This window comes from Musca autumnalis, unplaced genomic scaffold (genome assembly GCF_047663935.1).
Source record: "Musca autumnalis isolate F117 unplaced genomic scaffold, ASM4766393v1 scaffold_4, whole genome shotgun sequence".
Classification (NCBI taxonomy): domain Eukaryota; kingdom Metazoa; phylum Arthropoda; class Insecta; order Diptera; family Muscidae; genus Musca; species Musca autumnalis.
This window is the reverse complement of record NW_027411977.1, coordinates 72,599,183-72,622,925: the sequence shown is the minus strand read 5'-3', so window position 1 is coordinate 72,622,925 and position 23,743 is coordinate 72,599,183. Positions and strand designations below refer to the sequence as shown.

Here is a 23,743-nt window from a genome sequence, read left to right as displayed (position 1 = left end):
GACCGACGACAGCTTATACGAATTATTGAGAATTTCGATTTATCGAGGTACGAATTATCTATCGCGATTCTACAGTGTCGAGATTCTACTGTATGTCCCACACAAAATTTCAGAAAACTGAAGATTAACAGCTCCTCTCGAATCGCTTTGATTCTTTTTGCATCCACTTGTATTCGCTGCTCCCATTACGACTGAGCAATTTTTTTTTCACGGGGCAAGTCCATATTTCCTGAAAAAATGATTCGAAAGCTGTAAAAACCCCTATGGCACCATGTGTTGTGGCTAGAGCGCACGATAACTCTCGAACGGATAAGCGGATTCTGTCAAAAATTTGACCTTCACAATATTTATACCCTCAGCCTTTAGGCTAAAGAGGGTATTTACACTTTGATACTACCAAAAATGTGCCTCATCGAAATAATGGTTTTAGACCCCAAGTATGTTTGTACGATATCCGTTTCAGACAATTTTGAGTAGATCTAGCAATGTCCGTCCGTCTGTCTGTCTGTCTGGCTGGCTGGTGCGCACGATAACTCTCGAACGGATCAATCGATTCGGTTCAAATTTTGATTATCGAAATATTTTGTCCAGATTCGATTTAAGTTCGAAGATGGGCCATATAGGTCCACTCCTTCAGGTAACTCCCTCACAAATGTTCAAAAATTGTCGCAAAACTTGTGCGCACGATAACTCTTGTAGGGAATAACCGATGTGGTCCATACTTTGCACATCGTGTAATTTCTACCAAACTTAGATGAGGTTCCAATATGGACTCAATCGGTCCACTCCTTCGGGTACCTCCCACACAAAATTTCGGAAAAGTTCAGTTTAGGACCTGGTCTCGAATCGCTTTGATTTTTGTTTACACAAGTTGTATTCGCTGTCCTCTATACGACGCTGTAAGTTTCATTAGTGGCAAGTCCATACTTCCTGAGAAAATAGCCTGAAAGTTACACAAAACCCTATGACACCGTGTGCAGTGGTTGGAGCGCAAGATAACTCTCGAACGGATCTGCCGATTCGGTCCAAAATTTGGCTTTCGTAATATTTTGTCCAAACTTAGTTCAAGGTCAAAGATGGATTATATCGGTCCACTCCTTCCGGTACCTCCCCCACAAAAGTTCGAAAATGTTCGGAAAATTTGCGCGTACGATAACTCTTGAAGGGAGTAACCGATTTGGTCCATACTTTGCACATTATGAAATTTCTACCAGACTTAGATGAGGTTCCAATATGGACTCAATCGGTAAACTCCTTCGAGTACCTCCCACATAAAATTTCGGAAAAGTTAAGTTTAGGACCTGCTCTCGAATCGCCTTGGTTTTTGTTGCAACAACTTGTATTCACTGCCTTCCATACGACGGTACAAGTTTCCTCAGGGGCAAGTTCATACTTCCTGAAAAAAATAGCCTGAAAGTTGAAAAACAAACCCTATCACACCATGTTTATGGGTGGAAGCGCAAGATAAATCTCGCACGGATTTGCCAATTCTGTCCAAAAATTGGCCTTCGTAATATTTTGTCCAAACATAGTTTATGTTCGAAGATAAACCATATCGGGTCCACTCCTTCAGGTACCTCCCTCACAAAAGTTCAAAAATGTTCGGATAAATTGTGCGCACGATAACTCGTGAAGGGAGTGTCCGATGTAATCTATACTCTGCACATGCTATTATATCTACCAGACAAAGATCATGTTCAAATATGGACTATATTTGTCTACTCCTTCTGGTACCTCCCACACAAAATTTCGGATAAGTTCACTTTAAGACCTGCTCTCGAATCATTTTGATTTTTGCTGAAGCCATTTGCATTCGCTATCTCCATTACGACGGTGAAAGTTATTTCAGGGGCAAGTCCATATTTCTTGGGAAAACAGCCCGAAAGGTGTAAAAAACCCTATGCCACGATAACTCTCGAACTGTTCAACCGATTTGGTCCAACATTTGGTCTTCGTCATATTTTATCCTAACTTAGTTTCATGGGGCAATACCGAACCGCAACTTCCGGTACTTCTCCCCCAATAAAATGTCACTAAACTGATAGGACGATATCACTTGAATTGGTCAACCAATTTGGTCCAAACTTTGGTTCTCAATATATATTTTGTCAAAAATTTAGTTTAACTTCTAAAATGGCCCATATCGGTCCTCCCTAAGGGTACCTCCCCCACAAATGTTCAACATTTGAATCTAAGTGCAGTTAATTCTTAATACACATTTTTGTCGGCAACTTCAAATGTTCAAAAAGGGCCACAAAATTCTGAAGAGACACTAAATACGATCTGCCCGTAGATGAAAGTTTCACTTCACATTGGCTGAGGGTATATCTCTGTCGGCAAAGCCGACTGACGCTTTTTTACTTGTTTGTCGGCAAATTCATACGTCCAAAAAGGTCTACAACATTTGAAAACCCCTTAATACATAATTATTGGGGAAAATGATTTTGGTTGCGAAGCCGGTATTCGATTCCATATCGTGAGTGTATATCTCTGTCGGCAAAATCCGACTGACACTGTTTTTACATGTTTTCTATTCTACTTCATTGGTTCTTATACGATTTCCTAAAAAATATTTTTTGTAGTTTTTTTCATAAACATTTAACGACGCACGTGGACAAAAATAGGAGTTGACTTAAGACGATGAATTTTTGTACAAGTACTTATGAGGGCATAGGAATGATAAATACCGCTTCAGATTTCGATATAGCCCCCATATATATCTCTCCCCGATTTTGCTAAAACTCGGTCAATTTTAAAAGAATAGACTTCAAAATAAATATTATATATGTATGTTCTTAGGCCCTGATCAGTTTTACCGATTTTAAGAAAAATCGGTTCAGATTTGGATATAGCCCTCTACCCGATTTTACAATAAATCAGTCAATTTTAATTGAATAGCGTTTAAATTGAATATGTGATGTTTTCTTAGGTCGTTGATAAGTTTCATCGATTTTGACAAAAATCGATTCAGATTTTGGTTTAGTCCCTATATATTATTTCCCGATTTTAATTTAATAGCCTTCAAATTTAATATGCGACATTTTCTAAGGCCCCCGTTCAATTTTATCGATTTAAACAAAAATCTGTCATATTTGAATTGTTGTTTTTATGTATATCGAAATATGTCGTTATCATTTATCGCTCATTCGTTTTGAATTCCCTTTATATCTTCAAGATGATATTTTTTATAAACTTTTACTGCTCAAAGTTTCCTATTCGCGGAATCAAAAAAAAAAAAAAAAATAAATAAATAAATAAATAAAAAATTTAAATTTCACAAGAATTTGTCATTTATTTCAAAGAATTTATTCGGAATAACCCATTTAGTAGGAGATGCCAGTGTTGGACTTGATCCAATCCAAGTAGCTGGTCAAGCGGGTGAAGGCAGCTGGGTAACCCTTGGCACAGCCGGCAGCGGCACCGAAGGAAGTCAAACCAACTTGGACCTTGGTAGATTCCAAAACCAATGGACCGCCAGAATCGCCGTTGCAGGTAGATACACCACCGGTGGTGGAGACGCAAATGTTGGAGGAGGTAACAATGGAGGTACCGTAGGTGGCAGCACAGACAGTGTTGGTGATGACTTGCATGCGGGCCCATTGCAAGTTGTTGGTGACAGAGGTGGCAGAGTCGGAGATCTTGCCCCAACCGGAAGCGATAACGTAATCACCGGCATAGGTGGAGTAAGAGTTGGCAATGGCGGGTAATTTAACGGCTTGGATCTTGGTGGTATAGGTGACAGAGGGGATCTTGATCAAGGAGATATCGTTCTTCAAGGTGTTTGCGTTCCAGCCAGAGTGGATGATAATGTCGCTCTTGGCAACGGTGTGAGTGACTTCAGCGGAGGTGCGGACGGTGGCACCCAAGTAGACGGTAACGGATTGGATACTACAAGAGACATTTATGTTTTCATATATTCTCAAAAATGTTTTCACATTTTACTAAAACTTACCCATCGGTACAGTGAGCAGCAGTCAAAACCCATTGGTTACCGATCAAGGAACCACCGCACCAGGCAGAGGACAAGGCGCTAACCTTCAAGGATAGACCAACTTGGTAGGGGAATTGACCAACGGAGGCGGTGTTGCCATTGGTAATGCGACCTTCGCCATCAATGACTGGTACAACCAAATCGCGTTGGTAAATTTCCTCAGCGGAGACGGCGGCCAAAGCCAATGCGAAAATAATAAAGAATTTCATGGTGCTACTGTACGAATACAACTGCTTATTTTGCATAGATTTGTGCAGGGTTTTTATAGTGCGCACCACCTACCTTATCATCAATACACACTGCCCTATCAAAATGTTGTCAAAATTCTAAAATGGACTAAATTTTTCCTACTGCAAGTCATTGATTATCTACCACCTGAGATAAATGTGTTTGTGTCAAATACTAAATGATAGGTTCTGCTGGCCCACTGCAGTCTAGCGGAAATACGTAAACAAAAATAAGTCCCATAAAGATAAAGTCCGTGCCATTTCCAATCACAATCTCCATTTTATCAATGCGGGATTTCCAATAAGAATTTCGCATTTAATAAATATAAATCACTAAACATGGAACAACATTGCATATTTTATTAATAACTGCATTTTGCTGAAATACCTTTAGAATTTAGTCAAATTTTAGATAATAACAATAAACGATAACGTCCTCTATAAAAACCCATTGCGGATCTTTGGGAAGCAAGCAGTTGTATTCGTACAGTAGCACCATGAAATTCTTTGTTATTTTCGCTTTGGCTTTGGCCACCGCCTCTGCCTTCGACTTGAGAGCCGAAAATGTGGAATCCCGCAACGTCATCATGCCCGTCATGGAAACCGAGGGACGCATTACCAACGGCAACACTGCCTCCGTTGGCCAATTCCCCTACCAAGTTGGTCTATCCTTGAAGGTTAGTGCCTTGTCCTCTGCCTGGTGCGGTGGTTCCTTGATCGGTAACCAATGGGTTTTGACTGCTGCTCACTGTACCGATGGGTAAGTTTTAGTAAAAACTGAAAATATTCTTGAGAATATATGAAAAAATAAATGTCTCTTGTAGTATCCAATCCGTCACCGTCTACTTGGGTGCCACCGTCCGCACCTCCGCTGAAGTCACTCACACCGTTTCCAAGAGCGACATTATCATCCACTCTGGCTGGAACGCAAACACCTTGAAGAACGATATCTCCTTGATCAAGATCCCCTCTGTCTCCTACACCACCAAGATCCAAGCCGTTAAATTGCCCGCCATTGCCAACTCTTACTCCACCTATGCTGGTGATTACGTTATCGCTTCCGGTTGGGGCAAGATCTCCGACTCTGCCACCTCTGTCACCAACAACTTGCAATGGGCCCGCATGCAAGTCATCACCAACACTGTCTGTGCTGCCACCTATGGTACCTCCATTGTTACCTCCTCCAACATTTGCGTCTCCACCACCGGTGGTGTTTCTACCTGCAACGGTGATTCCGGTGGCCCATTGGTTTTGGAATCTACCAAGGTCCAAGTTGGTTTGACTTCCTTCGGTGCTGCTGCCGGCTGTGCCAAGGGTTACCCAGCTGCCTTCACCCGTTTGACCAGCTACTTGGATTGGATCAAGTCCAACACTGGCATCTCCTACTAAATTCTTTAAACGACTTTATTTCTTTGAAATAAATGAGTATAGTTCATCATAAAATATTAATTCGATTTTTGTTACTTTTTCCAACATGAGAGAAGTGGTCAGGGGATACGAGCAATGGACTTTGTTTCCATTGAGTAATAACTTTTTGCAGCAAACTTCAAAACAGTCCACGAGCTTGTCCTTCAGATGCACTTTTGCGATGAAGAAAGCGTGCTTCTACAAAACCTTTCCGAAAGAAAATGTGCTTCTATAGACCCTTTCTGAATGAAAGGGTGGCTCTATAGACCCTCTCTGAAAGAAAAGGTGTTTCTATAGACCCTCTCTGAAAGAAAGGGTGCTTCTATAGACCCTTTCTGAATGAAAGGGTGCTTCTATAGACCCTCTATGAAAGAAAGGGTGCTTCTATAGACCCTCTCTGAAAGAAAGGGTGCTTCTATAGAGTCTCTCTGAAAGAAAGGGTGCTTCTATAGACCCTCTCTGAAAGAAAGGGTGCTTCTATGGACCCTTTCTAAATGATAGGGTGCTTCTATAGACCCTTTCTAAATGATAGGGTGCTTCTAGAGACCCTTTTTAAATGATAGGTGGCTTCTACAGAACCTCTATGAAAGAAGGTGTGCTTCTATAGACCCTCTCTGAAAGAAGATGTGCTACTATAGACCCTCTCTGAAAGAAGGTGTGCTTCTATAGACTCTAGCTGAAAGAAACGGCGCTTCTATAGACCCTTTCTGAGAGAAATGGTGCTTTTATAGACCCTTTCTGAAAGAAATGGTGCTTCTATAGACCCTTTTCTGAAAGAAACGGCGCTTCTATGAACCCATTCTGAAGGAAATGCCGCTTCTATAGATTACTTCTGAAAAAGGGTGCTTCTATAGACCCTCCCTTTCTGAAAGAAATGTTTCTTCTATAGACCCTCCCTTTCTGAAAGAAAGGGTGCTTCTATAGACCCTTTATGAAAGAAATTGTGCTTCTATAGACCCTCTTTGAAAAAAAGGGTGCTTCTATAGACCTTCTCTGAAAGAAAGGGTGGTTCTATAGACCCTCTCTGAAGGAAAGGGTGCTTCTATAGACCCTCTCTGAAAGAAAGGGTGCTTCTATAGACCCTCTCTGAAAGAAAGGGTGCTTCTATAGACCCTCTCTGAATGAAAGGGTGCTTCTATAGACCCCCTCTGAAAGAAATGGTGCTTCTATATACCCCCTCTGGAAGAAATGGTGCTTCTATAGACCCCCTCTGAAAGAAGGGGTGCTTCTATAGACCCTCTCTGAAAGAAAGGGTGCTTCTATAGACCCTCTCTGAAAGAAAGGGTGCTTCTATAGACCCTCTCTGAAAGAAAGGTTGCTTCTATAGACCCTCTCTGAAAGAAAGGGTGCTTCTATAGACCCTCTCTGAAAGAAAGGGTGCTTCTATAGACCCTCTCTGAAAGAAAGGGTGCTTCTAAAGACCCTCTCTGAAAGAAAGGGTGCTTCTAAAGACCCTTCCTGAAAGAAAGGGTGCTTCTAAAAACCTTTCCTGAAAGAAAGGGTGCTTCTGAAGACCCTTCCTGAAAGAAAGGGTGCTTCTAAAGACCCTTCCAGAAAGAAAGGGTGCTTCTATAGACCCTTTCTGAAAGAAGGGGTGCTTCTATAGACCCTTTCTGAAAGAAGGGGTGCTTCTATAGACCCTTTCTGAAAGAAGGGGTGCTTCTATAGACCCTTTCTGAAAGAAGGGGTGCTTCTATAGACCCTTTCTGAAAGAAGGGGTGCTTCTATAGACCCTGTCTGAAAGAAGGGGTGCTTCTATAGACCCTTTCTGGAAGAAGGGTTGCTTCTATAGACCCTTTCTGAAAGAAGGGGTGCTTCTATAGACCCTTTCTGAAAGAAGGGGTGCTTCTATAGAACTTCTCTGAAAGAAAGGGTGCTTCTATAGACCTTTTCTGAAAGAAAGGGTGCTTCTATAGACCTTTTCTGAAAGAAAGGGTGCTTCTATAGACCTTTTCTGAAAGAAAGGGTGCTTCTATAGACCTTTTCTGAAAGAAAGTGTGCTTCTATAGACCTTTTCTGAAAGAAAGGGTGCTTCTATAGACCTTTTCTGAAAGAAAGGGTGCTTCTATAGACCTTTTCTGAAAGAAAGGGTGCTTCTATAGACCTTTTCTGAAAGAAAGGGTGCTTCTATAGACCTTTTCTGAAAGAAAGGGGACTTCTATAGACCTTTTCTGAAAGAAAGGGGGCTTCTATAGACCTTTTCTGAAACAAAGGGTGCTTCTATAGACCTTTTCTGAAAGAAAGGGTGCTTCTATAGAGAGGGGGCTTCTATGAAAGAAGGAGTGCTTCTATAGACCTTTTCTGAAAGAAAGGGTGCTTCTATAGACCTTTTCTGAAAGAAAGGGTGCTTCTATAGACCTTTTCTGAAAGAAAGGGTGCTTCTATAGACCTTTTCTGAAAGAAGGGGTGCTTCTATAGACCTTTTCTGAAAGAAAGGGTGCTTCTATAGATCTTTTCTGAAAGAAAGGGTGCTTCTATGGACCCTTTCTAAATGATAGGGTGCTTCTATAGACCCTTTCTAAATGATAGGGTGCTTCTAGAGACCCTTTTTAAATGATAGGTGGCTTCTACAGAACCTCTATGAAAGAAGGTGTGCTTCTATAGACCCTCTCTGAAAGAAGATGTGCTACTATAGACCCTCTCTGAAAGAAGGTGTGCTTCTATAGACCTTTTCTGAAAGAAAGGGTGCTTCTATAGACCTTTTCTGAAAGAAAGGGTGCTTCTATAGACCTTTTCTGAAAGAAAGGGTGCTTCTATAGACCTTTTCTGAAAGAAAGGGTGCTTCTATAGACCTTTTCTGAAAGAAAGGGTCCTTCTATAGACCTTTTCTGAAAGAAAGGGTGCTTCTATAGACCTTTTCTGAAAGAAAGGGTGCTTCTATAGACCCTATCTCAAAGAAAGGGTGCTTCTATAGACCCTATCTCAAAGAAAGGGTGCTTCTATAGACCCTATCTCAAAGAAAGGGTGCTTCTATAGACCCTATCTCAAAGAAAGGGTGCTTCTATAGACCCTCTCTGAAAGAAAGGGTGCTTCTATAGACCCTTTATGAAAGAAAGGGTGCTTCTATAGATCATCTGTGAAAGAAAGGTTGCTTCTATAGACCCTTTCTGAAAGAAACCGTGTTCTATAGACCCTTTCTGAAAGAAACCGTGTTCTATAGACCCTTTCTGAAAGAAACCGTGTTCTATAGACCCTTTCTGAAAGAAACCGTGTTCTATAGACCCTTTCTGAAAGAAACCGTGTTCTATAGACCCTTTCTAAAAGAAACCGTGTTCTATAGACCCTTTCTGAAAGAAACCGTGTTCTATAGACCCTTTCTGAAAAAAAACGTGTTCTATAGATCTTTCTGAAAGAAAGGGTTCTTCTCTAGACCCTCTCTGAAAAAGGGTGCTTCTATAGAACATTTCTGAAAGAAGGAGTGCTTCTATAGACCCTTTCTAAACGAATGGGTGCTTCTATAGACGCTCTCTGAAAGAAAGGGTGCTTCTATAGACCCTCTCTGAAAGAAAGGGTGCTTCTATAGACCCTCTCTGAAAGAAAGGGTGCTTCTATAGACCCTCTCTGAAAGAAAGGGTGCTTCTATAGACCCTCTCTGAAAGAAAGGGTGCTTCTATAGACCCTCTCTGAAAGAAAGGGTGCTTCTATAGACCCTCTCTGAAAGAAAGTGTGCTTCTATTGACCCTCTTTGAAAGAAAGGGTGCTTCTATTGACCCTCTTTGAAAGAAAGGGTGCTTCTATAGACCCTCTCTGAAATAAAGGGTGCTTCTAAAGACCCTTCCTGAAATAAAGGGTGCTTCTAAAGACCCTTCCAGAAAGAAAGGGTGCTTCTAAAGTCCCTTCCTGAAAGAAAGGGTGCTTCTAAAGACCCTTCCTGAAAGAAAGGGTGCTTCTAAAGACCCTTCCTGAAAGAAAGGGTGCTTCTAAAGACCCTTCCTGAAAGAAATGGTGCTTCTAAAGACCCTTCCTGAAAGAAAGGGTGCTTCTAAAGACCCTTCCTGAAAGAAAGGGTGCTTCTATAGACCCTCTCTGAAAGAAAGGGCGCTTCTATCGACCCTCTCTGAAAGAAAGGGTGCTTCTATAGACCCTCTCTGAAAGAAAGATGCTTTTATAGACCCTCTCTGAAAGAAAGATGCTTCTATAGACCCTCTCTGAAAGAAAGGGTGATTCTAAAGACCCTTCCTGAAAGAAAGGGTGCATCTATAGACCCTTCCTGAAAGAAAGGGTGCTTCTATAGACGCTTTCCTTCAGAAAGGGTGCTTCTATAGACGCTTTCTTTCAGAAAGGGTGCTTCTATAGACGCTTTCTTTCAGAAAGGGTGCTTCTATAGACGCTTCCTTTCAGAAAGGGTGCTTCTATAGACGCTTGCTTTCAGAAAGGGTGCTTCTAAAGACCCTTCATGAAAGAAAGGGTGTTTCTAAAGACCCTTCCTGAAAGAAAGGGTGTTTCTAAAGACCCTTCCTGAAAGAAAGGGTGCTTCTAAAGACCCTTCCTGTAAGAAATGGTGCTTCTAAAAACCCTTCCGGAAAGAAAGGGTGCTTCTAAAGACCCTTCCTGAATGAAAGAGTGCTTCTAAAGATCCTTCCTGAAATAAAGAGTGCTTCTAAAGACCTTTCCTGAAAGAAAGGGTGCTTCTAAAGACCCTTCCTGAAAGAAAGGGTGTTTCTAAAGACCCTACCTGAAAGAAAGGGTGCTTCTAAAGACCCTACCTGAAAGAAAGGGTGCTTCTAAAGACCCTACCTGAAAGAAAAGGTGCTTCTAAAGACCCTTCCTGAAAGAAAGGGTGCTTCTAAAGACCCTTCCAGAAAAAAGGGTGCTTCTAAAGACCCTTCCAGAAAAAAAGGGTGCTTATAACGACCCTCCCTGAAAGAAAGGGTGCTTCTAAAGACTCTTCCTGAAAGAAAGGGTGCTTCTATAGACCCTCCCTGAAAGAAAGGGTGCTTCTAAAGACTCTTCATGAAAGAAAGGGTGCTTCTAAAGACCCTTCCTGAAAGAAAGGGTGCTTCTAAAGACCCTTCCTGAAAGAAAGAGTGCTTCTTTTTTTGTCCTCAAATTAATTTATTGCTGTCCTGATTTCACTTTGACCAAGTGATATGTATTCATTCTGGATTGACTTTATTGATATTTCTAATTTTTTTTGTATAAAAGTCTTTCCACACTCAGAATTGTAAACAATTATTTTCGTAAAACAGGGTTAGTCTAGCGCCGCATAAATTAAGCTCTCTGCACCTTAATGACCTTGCAGCAATTTAATTATTTTTAAGGTACTTCAAAGGCAATTTAACAATCGCTCCCATTTCGCATTCATAAATTCTAGCACACCATAGGAATTTCAACAGAACAAACCGAACAACCAAATGGCACAGCTGAACCACCACCATAACCAGCAGCTGACAATTACAATATGTAATTGGTGTCCAAACTTGAAAAAACATGCTTACTGTTGACGTTTTGACCACTCCTTTTTCTTTCACACATTTGCAAATACATACTTATGGAAACATTGGAAAATATTCTAAGTGAATAAATTGTTAATGAAATTTTAGCATGAAGCACACCTTTGTGTTGTTCACAGCCCCCACCCCAAATGACAAAATATAAAACCTAACGAAAATAAAATACCCTTCTATTTTTGTTAGACCCCAAAAAAACCTCACCCTAAACCTGTTTATGAATTTGATATATTTAAGCCTACCTCTATCTATTTGTTGCGGCACACGAAGAGTGGGCACTCATTTCAACACCATGTAGTAATTTAAGTTAATTGATGAGCGCCACTTGTACGCGTGTCACATTACATGCTGGGGTTGTCCCCAAACAACACCGACACAACCACCACCAGCACTTGTTGATATCACCCAATCAATTAGATAATTGTCCAGCAGTAGGGTTAGTCTAGCAGTCGTAGTAATCATTAATTTGTCAAACTATGTATGTATGTGGCATTTTATTTTGCCAAAAAAATAAAATAGTTAATTTAAGCACTTCTGTTTCTGTCAGTGCTCACTCTCTCTCTCTCTCTTTCCTTGATATGGTTATCAAATGAAAGCAAAAATACATTTCAATTGTGTCTTAGAATCATAACATATGAGAAGTTAAATTATCATAAGTCTTAGATCTTTTGCCAATAGACACAGACAAGGGGTAATCAATAAAACTTGAGAGGCCAGAAATTGATTAGCATTAAAGAAAAGAAGAAAATAAACAAAGAACAAAACAAAAACAAAAAAACTTCAAATAAATGGAATGAATTTTCAAGTTATTAAAAAATCACACCACTTAAAATTGCGAATTATTTTTATACCCTCAGCAGTGATATACCCTTGTATATACATTTTCATACGGGTAAAATGTGCATCATTGAAAGTCCATACTTTCTGATAAAAAAAAGCCCGAAAGCCCGCTATATCTGTTGAACAGAACAACTGTTTTTGTCCAAACGTTGGATCTTCTTATGTTTTGTTCAAATGTAGTGAAACTTCGGTCTTCCCCTTAGGGTACCTCTCGCACAAAATTTCGGAAAATATCAGTTTTTGGGTCTGCCTTCGAATCACTTTGATTTTAGTTGTAACAACTTTTATTCACTGACCCCCATACGACGGTACAAGTTTCATCTTCCTGAGAAAATAGCCTGAAAGGTGCAAAAGACCGTATGATACCGTGTGTAGTGGTTGGAGCAAAGGAAAACTCTCGAACGGATCCGGGAAATGGAAGATAAGACCAATGCTTATATTTTTCTAATTCTCTATTATATATTCCTGAATGTTAACGGTATTTACTTCTGTCAAAAGTTACTAAAATTATTGCATTCATCATCAAATCCCATAAATTTGACCATAAATATTTTCCCATTTTATTCCATCAATTTTATGCACCTCTCATCTCGTACATTTCAAAAGTTAAAAAAGAATTGACGACATATTTGATTCTATGTATAAGGAAAGACAAAATGGAAACAAGCTTTATTTATAGACTTTACAGCAATCAAGTTTTTTTCCTCATTGTAGTCTATTTGTGTGTTGTGGTCAAATCTGCTAAAATTTTCAATCGTCAGCTGGTGTATTCAGTTCAGCTGCTCTTTGGCTATTTATTTTGTCATAAGAACTATTAACTATTTGTTGGTTACTGCCTGCCTGCTTATAAAAATCCATGTGAATTATTGGCAAAGTGGCTGGCTGGCTGTACACAGAAAAGAGATCGTAACTCTGCTGCATTAACCTTGAAGTTTCCACAAAATGAAAAAAAAAAAACAAAACGAATTGTGAATCAAATGAGAAGAGAGGAAAAACAACTTACAAATACAATTAACCATAAAATAATAATTTTAACCATTTTTGGTTTTAAATAGATTTTGGCAAGGGGCAGCATACCATGTCTGTCTGTCTGTCGTCTCTAACAAAGTGGCACCACTAGCGGCAAAATGACGCCACAATAAAAATGGCTAACTTTTATGAACACTTTTTGTACTTTTGGTTTGGTTTGAGTGACAGTTTAAAGTGCCAATGTTGCAATCAGTTTAATTTTATTATTGTATGGTTGTTTTTAAGAGTGAAGTTTTCAATTGTTTTACACCGAACTCCACTTTTGTGGCAAAATTATCTTGATTTGGTCAGTGTCATCTTTTATGTTTCGAGGTTTATAAAAATGTATGTATTTTTGATAATGTTGTGGGAATATTTGAAGCCAGTGTAGTGTATAAAATAATAAAATTTACATTTTTGTCATAGGCTAAATAAATATATTAAATCAAATAAAAATAAAGTAATAAAATAAAAATATATTAAAATAATAATAAAATAATAAAAAGAAAACAAGAAAATAGTGATAAAATAGAAATAAAATAATAAAACCCAAATTAAATAATAAGAAAATAAAAAATAATAACATGAAAATAATAATAGAAATAACGTACATATATTTTATATTTTATAATATATTATATTTTATATTCTATATTATATTTTATAGTTGAAGGTTTTTTGTCATCTTTTCCTTAAACATTTTTTACCTTAGTATAAACTATGTACATATGTATGTATGTGTTGCTTTAAATGTTTAATTATAGAAGTAAGGCGTTTAAACCTTCTCTTTATGTACAAATATTAATGTAAGCAAGAGGAACTAATAATAAAATAAATAAAAATTAAAATAAAAATAGAATTAATAATAATAATAATAATAATAATAATAATAATAATAATAATAATAATAATAATAATAATAATAATAATAATAATAATAATAATAATAATAATAATAATAATAATAATAATAATACTAATAATAATAATAATAATAATAATTATAATAATAATAATAATAATAATTATATAATTATAATAATAAAATTAAAATAAAATATAAATAAAAATAAAAGAAAATGAAAACAGAATAAAAATAAAATAATTATAAAATAATGTAAAGAAAATAAAATAAAAACTAAATTAAAAATAAATATAAGAAAATATAATAAATTAAAAATAAAATAATACAAATTAAAATAGTAATAAAAGAACAATCAAATAAAAATATAGAATAATAAAATGCTAATAATAATAACAAAAATAAAAATAAATATAAAAATAACATGAAAGGAAAATAAAATAATAATAAATGCAAATAAATAGAAATAAGAAAAATAAATATAAAATAAAAAATAATAAAATGAAATCATAATAAAATAAATAAAAAAATTAAAGAGAAAAAGAAGAAAAGAAAAAGAAAAATAAAAAATAAAATAACAATAAATGAAAAATAAAAGAAAAGAAAACAAAATTAAAATTAAATTAAAAAAGTAAACTAAAAAGTAGATAAGGAATAAATATAGTAAAATAAAAAAAAAATAACAAAATAAGAATTAAAATAAATAAAAATTATAATAATAAAATAAAAGCATAATAGAAAAGAAATAATAATAAAAAAATAATACAATAAAAATAATAATAAACAAGTAAGCCAAGGCTATAGTCGGACGGGGCCGACCATGCAATACCCTACACCTTTACCCTTGGGAATTAGCTTTCCACATATCAACATTTCTAACAAAATAATTGTTTCGCTTTATTGCAATTTTCATCAGGGGGAAGATCAGTAGTTCTATTTTCATACGTAGTATACTTTGCCGGTATATGCCCTCCAGGAAATAAAATATAGACCAAAAATATTTTTTTGTATTTTTCATACAAAAGTAATGGTCCATTTCACCCGCTAAATAATATAAGATCATCATCCAAAATTAGAGGCATCTTCCTTTACCTAACTCCCAACCTCGTGCACAATTTCGTGATTATTGGGCTATAATTGCGACCTCTAGTGTGTTTATCATTACACTACAAACAAATAACAGTGTAAATTAGGCTGTAACTCTGTTATATTATCATGTACACCAACACAATTGACATCAATAGAAAGGTCAAGCGTTCCTCTTCCAAGTATAGCTTACTTGCCCGGAATGTCTCTTCCAAGAATAAAGATTTAAGCTGTATACTAAAATTTTTCACAATTTTCACACAAAAGTTTTGGTCCATTTAACCCTCTAAATATTATCTGATCGCAATCTCCAATTGCAAGCGACTTCTTCGTCACATAATCTTACCTTACTTAAAATTTCGAGGCGATCTGACTATTATTGCGACCTACAGAGCATCTACAAAATCGGATAAAAATTATGTTTTTGGTCCATTTCACCCGCTAAATATTTCACGATCATCACCAATTAAAATAGCGATCTATTCTGATGTGAAACTGACCTCCATACCAAATTTCGTGACGATCGGTCCGTAATTGCGGCCTGGAGTTTGATTACAATTTATAATGGACAGACTGACACACGGACGGACGGACGGACACACATCTCAAAATCGCTTTATCTCGCCGAGATATAAAGATTGGTATACCACATTGGGGGTCTCCGACGAATATTTCGCGGTGTTACATGAATTTTTACCAAAACAAACTTATAATACCCTTTCCACATTGTGGTGTAGGGTATAAAAATAATATAAAATTGAATAAAAATAAAATAAGCCAAAATGAAAAATAAAAATAAAACAATAGTAAAATTAAAATGAATTAAAAAACAAATAAATGACTAAAAATAATAATGAAGTAAAAAATAAAATAAAAACACAATATTACAATAATATAATAAGAATAAAATAATACGATAAAAAATATCATAATAAAAACAAAATTAAAAAAAATAATTAAAATAGAAATAAAATTGCATAAAAATAAGCTAAAATGAAGTAAAATTTTATAAAATAAAAAATAAAAATAAAAAATAAAAGTGAATTAAAATAAATTAATAAAATAAAAAAAATAATATAAAATAAAAAATAATGTAAAGAAAATAAAATAAAAAATAAAAATAAATATAAAAATATAATAAAAATAAAATAATAAAAAATAAAATAGTAATAAAATAAAAATCAAATAATATATATAAAAAATAAGAAACATTGTGGCGTTTTTTTTGGGATAGCGTTTGCGATTTTATTTTTTCAAAAAACAAAAAATATAAAAAATAAATATAAAAATAAATTAAAGTAAAATTGAATAAAATAATAATAAAGTTAAAATAAAATTAAATAAAATAATAATAAAGTTAAAATAAAATAGAAATGAAAATAAAAGAAAATTAGAACAGAATAAAAATGAATTAAAATAAAATAATAAAAAAATAATAAAATAATGTAAAGAAAATAAATTAAAAATAAATATAAGAAAATATAACAAATTAAAAATAAAATAATACAAATTAAAATAGTAATAAAAGAACAATCAAATAAAAATATAGAATAATAAAATACTAATAATAACAAAAATAAAAATAAATATAAAATAGCATGAAAGGAAAATAAAATAATAATAAAAGCAAATAAAAATAAATATAAAATAAAAAATAATAAAGTGAAAACATAATAAAATAAATAAAAAATAAAGGAACAAAATAATAATAAATAAAAATATAAAAAAAAAATAAAATAAGAATAAATGAAAAATAAAAGGGAAACAAAATTAAAATTAAATTAATAAAGTAAACTAAAAAGTATATAAAAAATAAATATAATAAAAAGAAAATAATAACAAAATAAGAATTTAAATAAATAAAAAGTATAATAATAAAATAATAATCAAATAAAAGCATAATAGAAAAATAATAAAAAAAGAAATAATAATAATCAAATAATAATACAATAAAAATAATAATAGAAAATAAAATAAAATTGAATAAAAATAAAATAAGTCAAAATGAAAAATAAAATAATAGTAAAATTAAAATGAATTAAAAAAACAAATAAATAAGTAAAAATAATAATGAAATAAAATATAAAATAAAACACAATATTACAATAATATAATAAGAATAAAATAATACCATAACAAATATAATAATAAAAACAAAATTAAACAAATAATTAAAATAGAAATAAAATTGCATAAAAATAAGCTAAAATAAAGTAAAATTGAATAAAATAAAAAAATAATAATACTAAAATAATAAAATAGAAAAAAATAAAAGTGAATTAAAATAAATTAATAAAATAAAAAATAATAATATAAAATAAAAAATAATGTAAAGAAAATAAATAAAAATAAATATAAAAATATAATAAAAATAAAATAATAAAAAATAAAATAGTAATAAAATAAAAATCATATAAAAATATAAAAAATAATTATAAAATAATAAAATATGTATATATAATTATGTAAATATAAAATATGTATAAATATAATAATAGCAAAAATGAATATAGAATAACATAAAAGGTATATAAAATAATAATTAAAGAAAATAAAAAAAAAATGTAAAATAAAATAAATAAAAAATAAAAGAACAAACAAATAAATATAAAATAATAAATAAAAAACAAAAATAACATTAACAGAAAAATAAAAGGAAAATAAAATTAAAATAAAAAAGTAAAAGAAAAAAATAATAAAAAAGTAAAATGGAAATAATTAATAACAATAATAATAATAATAATAATAATAATAATAATAATAATAATAATAATAATAATAATAAATAAGAATTAAAAAAATAAAAATGATAACAAAACAATAATAATATGATAAAAAAATAATAATAAAATCAGAACTACATAAAAAATAAAATAAAATTGAATAAAAATAAAATAAATCAAAATAAAAAATAAAAATTAACTAAAATAAAAATAAATAAATAAATAACTTAATTAATTAATAAATAAGTAAGAATAATAATATATAATAAAAAATAATGTAAATAAAATAAAAACTAAAATAATAAAATAAACAGAATGAAAATTAAATTAAAGTTAAAAATAAATTAAATAAAATAGAAATAGAAGTAAAATTAAAATAAAAGCAGAATACAATTAAAATTAAATAAAAATGGATTAAAATAAAATAATAATAAATACAAAATAAAAAATATATAATAAAATAAAAAAGAACAAAATAATAATCAATAAAAATTAATTAATAAAATACAATAAAAATAAAAGAAGAAAAAAAAAAATAGAATTAAATTAAAACAGTAATATAATAAAATAATAATAATAAAATAATAATAAAACAATAGTAAAATAAAAAATAATAATGAAATAAACAAATAATAACAAAATAAGAATTAAAATAAATAAAAATTATAATAATATAATAAAAGCATAATAGAAAAATTATAATAAAAAAAATAATAATAAACAATAAAATAAAATTGAATAAAAATAAAATAAATCAAAATGTAAAATAAAAATAAAGTAATAGTAAAATAAAAATGAATTAAAAAAAAAAAACAAATAACTAAGTAAAAATAATAATGAAATAAAAAATAAAATAATGCGACAAAAACACAATATCATAATAATAAGAATAAAATAATAATACAATAAGAAATATAATAATAAAAACAAAATTAAATAAATAAATAAAATTGAATAAAAATAAGCTAAAATAAAGTAAAATTTAAACAAATTAATCATAAAATAGAAAAAATAAAATAAAAGTGAATTAAAATAAATTAATTAAAAAAATAATAATAAATAAAATTAAAAATAATAATATAAAATAAAGATAATGTAAAGAAAATAAAATAAAAATAAATATAAAAAATAAAATAGTAATAAAATAAAAATATAAAAAATAAAATAATAAAATACTAATAATGAAAACAAAAATAAAAATAAATATAAAATAACATAAAAGGAATATAAAATAATAATTAAAGAAAATAAAAATAAATATAAAATAAAATAATAATAAAATAAACAAAAAAATAAAAGAACAAACTAATAACCAAAAAATATAAAATAATAAATAAAAATAAAATAACAAAAATAAAACTAAAATAAAAAAGTAAAATAAAAATAAATATAATAATAAAATAAAATGGAAATAATAATAATAAATAATTAAAAAAATAAATAAAAATAAAATAAAAATAAATAATAAATGAAAATGATAACAAAACAATAATACTATGATAAATAAAATAATAATAATAAAATTAGAACTAAAAAATAAAATAAATCAAAATAAAAATAAATAAATAAATAAATAACTTAACTAATTAATAAATAAGTAAAAATAAAAATATATATAATAAAAAATATTGTAAAAAAAATAAAATAAAATTAAATAAAAACTAAAATTAAAATAATAATAATAAAAAAATAAAGTAAAAATAATAAAATAAAAACAGAATGAAAATTAAATTAAAGTTAAAAAAAAAATTCAAATAAAATAGAAATAAAAATAAAATGAAAACAAAATAAAATTAAAGTTAAATACAAATTGATTAAAATAAAATAATAATTAATACAAAATAAAGAATATATATAATAAAATAATAATAAAATAAATAAAAATAAAGGAAAAAATAAAATAATAATAAAATAAATAAGAATAAAAAAAAATAAATTAAATTAAAAAAGTAATATTATAAAAATAATAATAAAATAGTAATAAAATACGAAATAAAATAAAAAATAATAAACAATCAAATAAATTAAAAAAATGAAAATTAATATAAAATAAAAATCAAGTAAAAGGAATAATAAAATGAAATCATAATAAAATAAATTAATAATAGAACAAACATAAAATGAAATAAAATAAAAGTACGAAGAAAAAAGAAAAATAATAATTAAATAAACATTAAATAAGAATAAAATAAAAATAAATAAATATGAAGTAAAATATATGTAAAAATAAACAAGTGTAAAATAAAAAAAAAAAAAAAAAATATCCACAAACAAGAAACAAGGGAACTGATGAGATCCAGTGGCGTGGATCGAAACTATAGTATTCCCTGCCTTACCCCTTGGCGAGCAATGCCAAATCTTTTCCACTAATAAAATAGTTGTTTTAAAATATTAAAACAACAACAATGGGATTAAGCCAGACTATTTTGAAAAAACAAAATTGCAAACGCTATCCCAATAAAAAAAAAAAAAAACGCCACAATGCTTCAAAAAAAAAAAAAAAAAAAAAAAACAATAATAAAAAATAAAAATTTAATAAAAATAATAATAAACTAAAAATAATGATAATATAAAATGAAAATAAAATGAACAAATAAATTTTTCAATACAAACTCCTTAGGTCATGATAGCTCAATTAGTTTGTTCAAATAAAACTTCCATAAATAGTGACTATAATACAAACATAAATAAACAAAAAATAATAGTAATAATTAAACAAAAATTAAACATAATAATAAAGTTAATAATAAAATAAAATTAAAATCAAAATAAGAATTAAATAATAATAAAATAAGAAATAAAGTAAATAAAACAAAATAAATAAAAAGGAAATAAAACAAAGTAAATATGTAAATAAAAATAAAATTAATTTTCTAAATAATTTATATTACTGTGCAGTGATTTATTTAGACTTTAGTCTTTTAACTTGTTTTATGCAAAATTCCTATACACATGCATTTCTAAAATTGAATTAAAAATAAAGTAAAATTAAAACAAATTGAAAATGAAATAAAATATAATAAAAACATAATGAAATAGAAATAAAATAAAATAAAATGTAAAACAAAAATAAATTAGAAACAAAATAAAAATAAATATAAAAATAAAATAAAAATAGAATAAAGTAAATAAATAAAAATGAAATATTATAAAAAAGTAAAAAAATGGCAAGTAAAATAATAGTAACATACAAATAAAATAAAAATTAAATATAAAAATAATATTACTTTAAATAATAAAATAAAAATAAGACAGAAATAACATAAAGTGAATAAATAAAATAAATGTATTGATTAATTTGTATTATTGTGTAGTGATTTATGTAGACTATACACATGTATTTCTCCTAGACAAGGTCACCAAAATTCGCTTTCTCACCTGCACCCCTACCCCCGAAAATTTCCTGAAAATCAATTTAAAAAAGTGTGCCAATCAATATAAAATCAATAAGAACTTGCTTTATATTGCACAGATAATAAACAAATCGTAAAAACCCATTGCTTCTTTTTTTGTTTGTGAAAACGGCAGCAGATTGCACTATCTTATCGTGTTTGCTACATCTATGTCTAACAAAAAGTAGCAAATCCTAAAAAAAAAATAAATAAATAAATAACATAATAAAAATACCCATTCAATCGATTTCATTTGCAATATAAACTTATTAACGTCATTGCCATTTTCTGGCCAATGAATTTGCAAGAGATAATATTTTGACCACCCGAAAAAAATATATGATTAACAACATTCATTTCCCTAATCACTTTGTTTAAGTGATTTTTATCACTTTTTTATTGCTATTATTAGCAGCACTTGATTTTAAAGTGCTATTATTTGTCCCAGAAAAGAAAAAAAGATTGTGTATGGATTTTTCCTAGCAAAATTCACAGGCCATAATAAGCGTGAAATCCGTTTTTCCAAAATTTATGAATGTAATAAAAGTATTAAAATATTGACTTCATGTTTTAGTTCAAATAATGATCCAATAAAATAATTCACTGACTTGTTTATGCGGCGACCTCGTGCCACCATCAAGAAATTTCTGGAGTTTTTGTTTTGTTTTGAACAGAAAACTTTGTTTTGTTTTGAACAGAAAACTTTGTTTTGTTTTGAACAGAAAACTTTATTTTTTTTTTAAATAAATGTATACATGATTCTTGTACTCAGAGAAATAATTATTATGATTTTGAAAATCAAAATTAGTATTGTAAAGATATTGTCAGATTCGGTATGTAAAATTGTCCCAACAATAATAACAATCACGGTGCTCTTGAAATAATTTTAAATGGAAGGTGCTTGCACCTTGGAGGTTTTTGCGAATAATGAAACTACAATGTTCATAGAGGAGAAAAATAAAAAAACAAAAAAAAAAAATCGCCGGAGCGCTTTTTAACTAGATCGCGATTTAAGTTGATATTTTTAGGGGTTGTTTAGGTTTTCACGATTTTGCTTAGAAACCGCAAGTCCTATCAAAATGGGACTAAAGAAAATGTTGTAGCTATGAAAATTCTCTACAAGATTGACCTTTATGGTATTCTCGTCTGTTTTATCGTTTTTGAGATATAGAAGTTCAAATTGGGACAATTAAAATTCAATTCTGTATCGACCCCTTATAAAACAATGTCATGACTGCAATTTCCCAACATAAACTTATATATCTAAAATAATGGTACAAGTTAGGATAAGTTACTTAAGCCAGTCTTGTAGAGAATTTTCACAGCTTTAAGATTTTCTCAGGTCCCATATCGATAAGACTTACCGTATTCAAGCAAAATCACGAAACCCTAACAAAAAAAAAAAAAAAAAAAAAAAAACATAAAAATGTAAACTGAGCTTCTTTATCTCAAAAATGCTACAGGCTGGGAACAAATGATAAACGTAAATCCTCTAGAGAATTTTCACAGCTACAACATTTTCTTTAGCTCCATTTCGATTGGACTTGCGGTTTCCAAGCAAGATCGTGAAAATCTAAAAAACTTTTAAAAATGTCAACTTAAATTGCGTTTTTTTTAAAAAGCGCTCCGCCGACTTTTTTGTTTTTTGATTTTTCTCATCTATAAACATTGTAGTTTCAGAATCTGCAAAAACTTCCGAGGTGTAAGCACCTTCCATTTAAAATTGTTTCAAGAGCAGCGTGCAATGTGACGAAGAGAAAAATACTACGTCCCATTGGATCTCTCCCCGCCGAGTAATAGGAACCACCAAAATTTACCATGGACGATATTGTTAATTTCATTAGAAGCTTAAGTCATAAGGAAGCGTTAGGCTCTGACGGTAATGCTGAAACACCTGTCGCTAGGGTGGTCCCGCTACTGATGAATGCCGACTTCGTTTTTTGTAGCTCATACCAAAGACTATTGACGCTTTACTCTTCCCCCATCATCAGAAATAGCCTTCCAATTGCCGGACATCAACTTGGGTTTCGGAAGTACCACATCATTACACGCCATCTCCATACCTATTAGACGAGGACTTAACCAGAACAAGGCGTCCCATAAAACAGGGTTTGTGGCACTCGAATAATCAAAAGCCTTTGTCAAGCGGTTTGATGGCATCGGGCAGACTACCCCACTCCCAAGTTTGTATGGACGCCAGTCAAGTCGTACGTGGAAGTGAAGAACAAGAAGTCCAAGCCCCGTAGAGTGAAACAGGGATTATCCCAAGGTGGCGTAATATCTCTGGAACTATTTAACCTCTACCTCTCCTCTCCTGTATTCCACCCACTCCAGACGACATTGAGATCGTTACGTATGCGGATGATTGTACGATCTTGGCGTTGGGTACCTTCTCTAATGTCATTTTTAAAAGGCTGAACTCTTATTTGATCGATCTTACTTTTCTTACCATTTCCGCCCGACAAATATGCAAATATCCGCCACAATGTCTACGACTCAATACATTGACACACTACAAGCTGAGATGTAGGGTCCTCATGTCTCTACCCAGCAAACCAATCGTACCGACATCGTAACGAAACCGGAACAAAATTCGGACGATACGTCCGATATCTGCTCCGAACGTAACGATATCTTAACGAAAGTTGTATGAAGTGGTTGACATAATTTCGGAACGAAATGTCGGAGCGGCATCGGATCGATTTCGGTCCGATTTCGTAACGAAATCTGAAGAAAATCCTTGGAAAATTCGGAAAG

General features: G+C 31.0%; 3 protein-coding genes across 47 annotated transcripts in view; 2 read left to right on the top strand and 1 right to left on the bottom strand.

Moving 5' to 3' along the window:
• The window catches only part of Cip4 (formin-binding protein 1-like Cip4), a 278,889-nt gene that overhangs the window by 199,421 nt on the left and 55,725 nt on the right, over positions 1-23,743 (top strand). The gene's annotated exons all lie outside the window — the stretch shown is intronic.
• On the bottom strand, positions 3,267-4,300 carry LOC141402155 (serine protease 1-like). Its single transcript, XM_073982923.1, has 2 exons — positions 3,953-4,300; positions 3,267-3,888 (listed from the first exon to the last, which is right to left on the bottom strand). The coding sequence occupies exons 1-2, from the start codon at positions 4,234-4,236 to the stop codon at positions 3,324-3,326; spliced, it is 849 nt and encodes a 282-aa protein (XP_073839024.1). The 5' UTR covers positions 4,237-4,300; the 3' UTR covers positions 3,267-3,323.
• On the top strand, positions 4,681-5,667 carry LOC141402152 (serine protease 1-like). Its single transcript, XM_073982918.1, has 2 exons — positions 4,681-4,978; positions 5,043-5,667. Exons 1-2 carry the CDS (start codon positions 4,716-4,718, stop codon positions 5,605-5,607), a joined length of 828 nt encoding a protein of 275 aa, XP_073839019.1. The 5' UTR covers positions 4,681-4,715; the 3' UTR covers positions 5,608-5,667.

Bases quoted from the DNA above. Each gene is read 5' to 3' on its own strand.
- LOC141402155 (XM_073982923.1), bottom strand. From the start codon at position 4,236: ATGCAAAATAAGCAGTTGTATTCGTACAGTAGCACCATGAAATTCTTT. The intron at 3,889-3,952 runs GTAAGTTTTAGT...TGTCTCTTGTAG, and splicing joins GCTGCTCACTGTACCGATGG to TATCCAATCCGTTACCGTCT.
- LOC141402152 (XM_073982918.1), top strand. From the start codon at position 4,716: ATGAAATTCTTTGTTATTTTCGCTTTGGCTTTGGCCACCGCCTCTGCC. The intron at 4,979-5,042 runs GTAAGTTTTAGT...TGTCTCTTGTAG, and splicing joins GCTGCTCACTGTACCGATGG to TATCCAATCCGTCACCGTCT.